Here is an 8,510-nt window from a genome sequence, read left to right as displayed (position 1 = left end):
GGGAACACCTCACAAGACCTGCCATATACTGGGAACACCTCACAAGACCTGCCATATACTGGGAACACCTCACAAGACCTGCCATATACTGGGAACACCCCACAAGACCTGCCATATACTGGGAACACCCCACAAGACCTGCCATATACTGGGAACACCTCACAAGACCTGCCGTATACTGGGAACACCTCACAAGACCTGCCATATACTGGGAACACCTCACAAGACCTGCCGTATACTGGGAACACCTCACAAGACCTGCCATATACTGGGAACACCCCACAAGACCTGCCATATACTGGGAACACCTCACAAGACCTGCCATATACTGGGAACACCTCACAAGACCTGCCGTATACTGGGAACACCTCACAAGACCTGCCATATACTGGGAACACCTCACAAGACCTGCCATATACTGGGAACACCTCACAAGACCTGCCATATACTGGGAACACAACAACAAACCTACCATAGGGCAATTGCCCCTTTTCCCCAGTGATTATTATCTGGCTCTCACCTCACCATTACTGGTCACACAGCGGCCATCACCCACCTCTGGATAGACATTGTTTCTCCTAGTGCAGGGATGCAGCCTCCCAGTCTATTTTTGCATAATCAGTTTTATGGAGGCATCAGCTGAAAATAATTTACTGTCATAAATTCGCCTCCTTTACCTCCATATTCTTCATGGCACAGAACGAGGATCAAACCAAGAGCCACCGCCCATAAAGAGCGATGAAGACCCTGGTAAAGTGCAGCCATGATGGAGTAAGAACCAGGAGCGTCATCCAGAACAAAGGCCAGTGTAATGACTGTGAGCATGATGACCAGCGCAGATATCCATCCCAGCACAGCCTGCGCCTGTGGAAAAAAGTCACATAATAATAATTTTATTTATATCGTGCCAACATATTCAGCAGCACTTTACATTATAATAGAGGGCAAGAAGCAAGAATTGTGTCCCTTTATTAGACTTGTATTCCCTAAGCCCACCAGGGACCCACACTCCAAATGTAAGGATCCCTAAGCCCACCAGGGACCCACACTCCAGATTTATGGTTCCCTAAACCCACCAGGGACCCACACTCCAGATTTATGGTTCCCTAAGCCCACCAGGGACCCACACTCCAGATTTATGGTTCCCTAAGCCCACCAGGGACCCACACTCCAGATTTATGGTTCCCTAAGCCCACCAGGGACCCACACTCCAGATTTATGGTTCCCTAAGCCCACCAGGGACCCACACTCCAGATTTATGGTTCCCTAAGCCCACCAGGGACCCACACTCCAGATTTGTGGTTCCCTAGGCCCAACAGGGACGTACATTTCAGATTTATGGTTCTCTAAGCCCACCAGGGACCCACACTCCAGATTTATGGTTCCCTAAGCCCACCAGGGACGCACATTTCAGATTTATGGTTCTCAAAGCCCACCAGGGACCCACACTCCAGATTTATGGTTCCCTAAGCCCACCAGGGACCCACACTCCAGATTTATGGTTCCCTAAGCCCACCAGGGACCCACACTCCAGATTTATGGTTCCCTAAGCCCACCAGGGACGCACATTTCAGATTTATGGTTCTCTAAGCCCACCAGGGACCTACACTCCAGATTTATGGTTCCCTAAGCCCACTAGAGACCCACACTCCAGTTTTATGGTTTCCTAAGCCCACTAGAGATCCACACTCCAGTTTTATGGTTCCCTAAGCCCACTAGGGACCCACACTCAAGATTTATGGTTCCCTAAGCCCACCAGGGACCCACACACCAGATTTATGGTAATGTCCATTTTGAGGGCATAATTAACATCCCCGGAGAATACAGCGCTGATGATTAGAGTTCTCACTTTGCAGAAAAACAATGAAGGAATGAATGCATTGGCCCCTCATTTTTAGGATCAGTTGGCACCGAGGGGTCAGAGCCCCCCACAATCACAGTGACGGCATATCCTAACCCTAACCCATCACTTAATGAGATGCGAATGTGCCTTTAAAGACAGGTTAGTATGGGATCCATCTTGTAAATCGCAGCCTGTCCTTTCTGTGACAGCGCACCAGGCAAAACGGAATTTTTAAGTTCATCAAACAGCAAATTGACAGATCGTCTGGAGCGGAAGATTGATGATGTCTCAATGTCGTCTTCTTAAAAGTTTGAGAACTTTTTATGTGTATTTTATCCAAGATGTCATAGTGTGTAGGAGTTAGGAAAGTCCCGGAAAAAAATGGACACATTGGTAATAACGACTTACCCTGGACTTAATATAAGGAGATTGTTTTTTGACAATCATAATAGCGAGAATCATTCCAATTAAGAAAGGTCCATATCTGCAGTAGGGTTTAGTGTAATATTCCACCCAATAATTCACCCGAGACTGGCTGCGAAGAAAGGTGAGAAGTATGTGATTAGATGAAGTCTCCCTGCGAAAATATAGGAATCATCTATGTATCGGATTTCTGTCTTATCTGTGTCATTTAGGTCTACAGTATATTTCTACTTGTCTGTTTCAAATCTATTCATCATCTCACTATGTAATACATTTTTATTTATTTTTTGTTCCCGGGTCCTAAGTGTGTTTTCCTAACCCGTTATGCCTAAAACAAATAGAACATAGTTGTTGTTCCACAAAAACTTTGTTTCTGTGATCAGGAGGAAAATGAAGACTACTCAGTGTGGAATACGAATGGAGAATTTTCCCGAAAACAGACAAATTTCAACATTTCATTGTCCTCTGACCTGATCACAGAAGCAAAGGTTTTGTGGAACAACAACTATTTTCTATTTTTTTTCCCCCTCATAACGGGTTAGGAAAACACACTTTGGACCCAGGAACAAAAAATATATAAAAATTTGTTATAGTGTAATTTCCTTTTTTTAACACAATAAATACAAAATTTTTCTGCCCTGTGGTCATAAAATCAATGTTTGTGCTGAATGAACTCGTTATTCCATAGTCTTTACACATAAGCAGTTGAAATATTACACTTGGAAGCCAGGAACAAAAATTTGGTTACATAGTGTCATCTATCTATCTATTATCTATCTATCTATTATTTATATATTATATATTTATCTATTATCTATCTATCATCTATCTATTATCTATATTATCTATCTATCATCTACCTGTCTATTATTTATCTATCTATCTATCTATCTATCTACAGTATCTATTTATCTATCTATATATTATCTATCTATCTATTATCTATTATTTATCTATATATTATTTACATATTTTATATTTATTATGTATGCATCATCTATCTATCCATCTATCTATCTATCATCTATCTATTATCTATCTATCTATCTATCTATCTATTATCTATCTATCTATTATCTATCTATCTATCTAATATCTATTATCTATTATCTATCTATCATCTATCTATCTATCTATCTAATATCTATCTATCTATCTATCTATTATCTATCTATCATCTATTATCTATCTATTATCTATCTATCTATCTATTATCTATCTATTATCTATCTAATATCTATTATCTATTATCTATCTATCATCTATCTATCTATCTATCATCTATCTATCTATCTATCTATCTATCTATCTATCTATCTATTATCTATCTATCATCTATCTATCTATCATCTATCTATCTATCTATCTATCTATCTATCTATCTATCTATCTATCTATCTATCTATCTATCATCTATCTATCTATCTATCTATCTATCATCTATCTATCTAATATCTATCTATCTATCTATCTATCTATCTATCTATCTACAGTATCTATTTATCTATCTATATATTATCTATCTATTATTTATATATTATATATTTATTATGTATGTATCATCTATCTATCTATCTATCTATCTATCTACAGTATCTATTTATCTATCTATATATTATCTATCTATTATTTATATATTATATATTTATTATGTATGTATCATCTATCTATCTATCTATCTATCTATCTATCTATCTATCTATCTATCTATCTATCTATCTATCTATCTATCTTTCAACCTAACTTAAAATAGCTTTGGACTTAAAATAAATATAAAAATGACTTTTACCTTTCACCTCTTGGGTAACGAATTGAAAGTTTTAACAAGTACGATATCAAAGTGGAGGTGATGATGCAGCCAGCAAAGATTAGTGTCACCGCAGCAACCATCAGGCGCTTTGCTCTGCACAGGAGGATATTGAAGAGGTTAATAATTCATTTCTCACATTTGCTGGACACGAGGTAACTGACAGACATTTTACATTTTGCTGCTTTAAAGGGGAACTCCACATACAATCCACGTTCAACTCATGCGAGATCTTATTGGCGGAGACCCAGGAATCCCACTTGTCACTTGTTTTCACAGCTTAGAGGGGATTGACACTTTTCTAACAGCTTTTTATTGCTGCAGAGCGTTAAAAAATAATAAAGATTCAAATTTGCAAAGAGTCTCAATTACAAATGTTCTGGCGTTTAAAGGGAACCTGTCACCCCGTTTTTTGAGATTGAGCTATAAATACTGTTAAATAGGGCCTGCGCTGTGTGTTACAATAGTGTATGTAGTGTACCCCGATTCCCTATGTATGCTGAGAAATAACTTACCAAAGTCGCCGTTTTCGCCTGTCAATCAGGCTGGTCAGGTCGGGAGGGCGTGGTGACATCGCTGGTTCTTCCTCAGCTTTACGTTGGTGGCGTAGTGGCGTAGTGGTGAAGACACAGCGCGCGATCTGCGCTGTCATCCCTTTCGTCGGTGGGGGCGGCCATCTTCCTGGGGCCGCGCGTGCGCAGATCGAGTGCTCTGCTGCACGGGGCTTCAGGAAAATGGCCGCGGGATGCCGTGCGTGCGCATTAGAGATCGCGGCGGCCATTTTCCCAAAGCCGAGATGCAAACTCGGCTTTGGGAAAATGGCCGCCGCGATCTCTAATGCGCACGCACGGCATCCCGCGGCCATTTTCCTGAAGCCCCGTGCAGCAGAGCACTCGATCTGCGCACGCGCGGCCCCAGGAAGATGGCCGCCCCCACCGACGAAAGGGATGACAGCGCAGATCGCGCGCTGTGTCTTCACCACTACGCCACTACGCCACCAACGTAAAGCTGAGGAAGAACCAGCGATGTCACCACGCCCTCCCGACCTGACCAGCCTGATTGACAGGCGAAAACGGCGACTTTGGTAAGTTATTTCTCAGCATACATGGGGAATCGGGGTACACTACATACACTATAGGAACACACAGCGCAGGCCCTATTTAACAGTATTTATAGCTCAATCTCAAAAAACGGGGTGACAGGTTCCCTTTAATGCACAGAGCTCCTCTGCTTGTACCATTCGTGGAGATACCAGAACGTATGCTCGGAGGGTCTATGCTTAATAAGTGCAGCAGACATCTAATGCTTACCAGGAGATCATCACTAAAGGACTAGATGTCTCCTGCCTCCTGATCCAACCACACCCCCACCACTGATTGGCAGCTTTCTGCCTATGCACAGTGTACACAGAAAGCAGCCAATCAGTGGTGTGGGCGGGGTTATACACAACTCAGCATTTGAGCTCTGCTAGATCTACAGCAGAGAAAACTGTAATTGTATCACACCTGCTGCACCCAGTGACTGATATATCGCTGGAATCAGGGTCTCTCTCCCTACATTATGCTGCTCTTCGGTATGTAAAAACCTGGTGATAGATTTCCTTTATAGAGTTTTTTATGTGAAGCATGTTTTTTTTTTTTTTTGGAGTGTTTATTTTTATTTTCTATGTCAATCTATATATATAATTGTCTAAGGGTTTTTCCGTCTGTCTGTCTTTCTGTCTGTCTGTCTGTCCTGGAAATCCCGCGTCTCTGATTGGTCGAGGCCGCCAGGCCTCGACCAATCAGAGACCGGCACAGCATCGACGTAGAAATCCTGCGTCTCTGATTGGTCGAGGCCACCAGGCCTCGACCAATCAGCGACGGGCACAGCGACGATGATGTCATAAAGGACATAGACATCCCGCGTCTCTGATTGGTCGAGGCCGCCAGGCCTCGACCAATCAGCAACGGGCACAGCGACGATGATGTCATAAAGGACGTAGACATCTCACGTTTCTGATTCAGCGACGGGCACAGTATCGACGTAGATGTCATAATGGTTGCCAAGGCGACGATGATGTCATAAAGGTTGCCTCGACCAATCAGCGACGGGCACAGTCTGCCGCTAATTCTGGAATCATCATTGTCCATATACTACGGGGACATGCATATTCTAGAATACCCGATGCGTTAGAATCGGGCCACGATCTAGTATTTTATAAAATGATACTGGTCACAGTGAAAACTGAGTCTCACAATAGACTCGCACTTGCAATTTTGTAGAGGTCACTTTTGATCAGTTTGAGTTTAGCATTATCAAAGACAGTATACCATGGAAGGTATCAAATCTGTAGAGATAACACAGGATCTATGTTCCTATAGCTCAGCTCATCCCCAGCATAAATCAAAAAGTTGAAGCCCCTCAACCCAATCTAAATCTCCATTTCAGTTTTAACCCCTTCATATTAGGAAACAACTTTGGAGTTCCCCTTTAATTACTAAGATTACATCGCTGAAGTAAAATCTATGTGATATCAGTAAGCCGTAATATTTCCACAATTAGGCAGCCCCCCCCCCCCCCGGCTGTAATTACGGGTCTCGTAAATTAGTCGCCGGCCGCCTGTTGTAAGTATATCATAGGGCATAACTCGAGCGCGGGGTCCTCAGACCTAGTGGCTAAAGCGGAGCTGACACCGCCATGCGCCCAATGATCTATGATATTAATATCGGCCATCACCCGGGACCGCTGAACCCGAGCGCTCAGTAATGTCCGGATAATTACATGAGCCTGAAGACACACTTACCTGACGTAGAGGAAGATTACGAGCGGCGTCGTAAGATGGAACTGGAAATCAGCGGAGAGATACCAGGCCCATCCGGTGCACTGCAATAAATGACGAGGACTCCGATCATTATCTCCAACTCGCGGCACAAACTTTTTCTTATACATATTATGGGCAGGAGTTTAAGCTTCGCTCGTCTAGGAAGAATCCACTAGAATTCGGAGGGCATCTGTCGGAATTAATGCGCCTGCAGAAGAACATTTCTGAGTTCCGACACTTATTTTGGGGTAGATCCGACACCAATTTTGAGGGAGGTCCGACACGGATTTTGGGGGAGGTCCCACACTGATATTGGTGGAGGTCCGACATTAATTTTGAGGGAGGTCCAACACCAATTTTGGGGGAGGTCTGATGCCGATTTTGTAGGATGTCTGATGCTGATTTTGGGGGAGGTCCAACACTGATTTTGGGGGAGGTCCGACACTGATTTTGAGGGAGGTCCAACACGGATTTTGTTTTTGGAGGTGTTCCGACACTAATTTTAGGGAAGGTCCGACACCAATTTTGGGGGAGGTCTGACACTGATTTTGGGGGAGGTCTGACGCCTATTTTGGGGAACACCCGACACTGATTTTTAGGTAGATCTGGCACTGATTTTGGGGGAGGTCCAACACTGATTTTGGGGGAGGTCTGACACTGATATTGGTGGAGGTCCGACACTAATTTTGAGGGAGGTCCAACACGGATTTTGTTTTTGGGGGTGGTCCAACACTGATTTTAGGGAAGGTCCGACACCAATTTTGGGGGAGGTCTGACGCCCATTTTGGGGGAGGTCTGATGCCCATTTTGGGGGAGGTCTGACGCCCAATTTTGGGGAGGTCTGATGCCCATTTTGGGGGAGGTCTGACGCCCAATTTTGGGGAGGTCTGATGCCCATTTTGGGGGAGGTCTGACGCCCATTTTGGGGGAGGTCCAACACTGATTTTGGGGGAGGTCCGACATTGATTTTTGGATAGATCCGACACTGATTTTGGGGGAGGTCTGACACTGATTTTGGAGAAGGTCTGACACTGATATTGGTGGAGGTCCGACACTAATTTTGAGGGAGGTCCAACACGGATTTTGTTTTTTGGGGGCGGTCCAACACTGATTTTAGGGAAGGTCCGACACCAATTTTGGGGGAGGTCTGACGCCGATTTTGGGGGAGATCCAACACGGATTTTGGGGGAGGTCTGACACTGATTTTTGGGTAGATCCGGCACTGATTTTAGGGGAGGTCCGACACTGATTTTGGAGGAGGTCCGACACTGATATTGGTGGAGGTCTGACACTAATTTTGAGGGAGGTCCAACATGGATTTTGTTTTTGGGGGCGGTCCGACACTGATTTTAGGGAAGGTCCGACACCAATTTTGGGGGAGGTCTGACGCCAATGTTGGGGGAGGTCTGACGCCCATTTTGGGGGAGGTCCAACACTGATTTGGGGGAGGTCCGACACTGATTTTTGGGTAGACCCGGCACTGATTTTGGGGGAGGTCCGACACTGATTTTGGGAGAGGTCTGACACTGATTTTGGAGAAGGTCCGACACTGATATTGGTGGAGGTCCGACACTAATTTTGAGGGAGGTCCAACATGGATTTTGTTTTTGGGGGCGGTCCGACACTGATTTTAG

General features: G+C 44.1%; 1 protein-coding gene across 1 annotated transcript in view; it reads right to left on the bottom strand.

The window, feature by feature from the left end:
* Positions 1-624: 624 nt before the first annotated feature.
* Positions 625-8,510, bottom strand: part of LOC138673233 (O-acyltransferase like protein-like) — an 83,561-nt gene continuing 75,675 nt past the window's right edge. The window contains exons 10-13 of the mRNA XM_069761822.1: positions 6,859-6,938; positions 4,056-4,169; positions 2,252-2,378; positions 625-864 (exon numbers count right to left, since the gene is read on the bottom strand). Of these exons, the coding sequence (XP_069617923.1) occupies positions 625-864; positions 2,252-2,378; positions 4,056-4,169; positions 6,859-6,938 (561 nt within the window). The remainder of the gene's footprint in view (positions 865-2,251; positions 2,379-4,055; positions 4,170-6,858; positions 6,939-8,510) is intronic.

This window comes from Ranitomeya imitator, chromosome 1 (assembly GCF_032444005.1).
Source record: "Ranitomeya imitator isolate aRanImi1 chromosome 1, aRanImi1.pri, whole genome shotgun sequence".
In the NCBI taxonomy this organism is placed as follows: Eukaryota; Metazoa; Chordata; class Amphibia; order Anura; family Dendrobatidae; genus Ranitomeya; species Ranitomeya imitator.
This window is presented reverse-complemented; position numbering and strand designations above follow the sequence as displayed.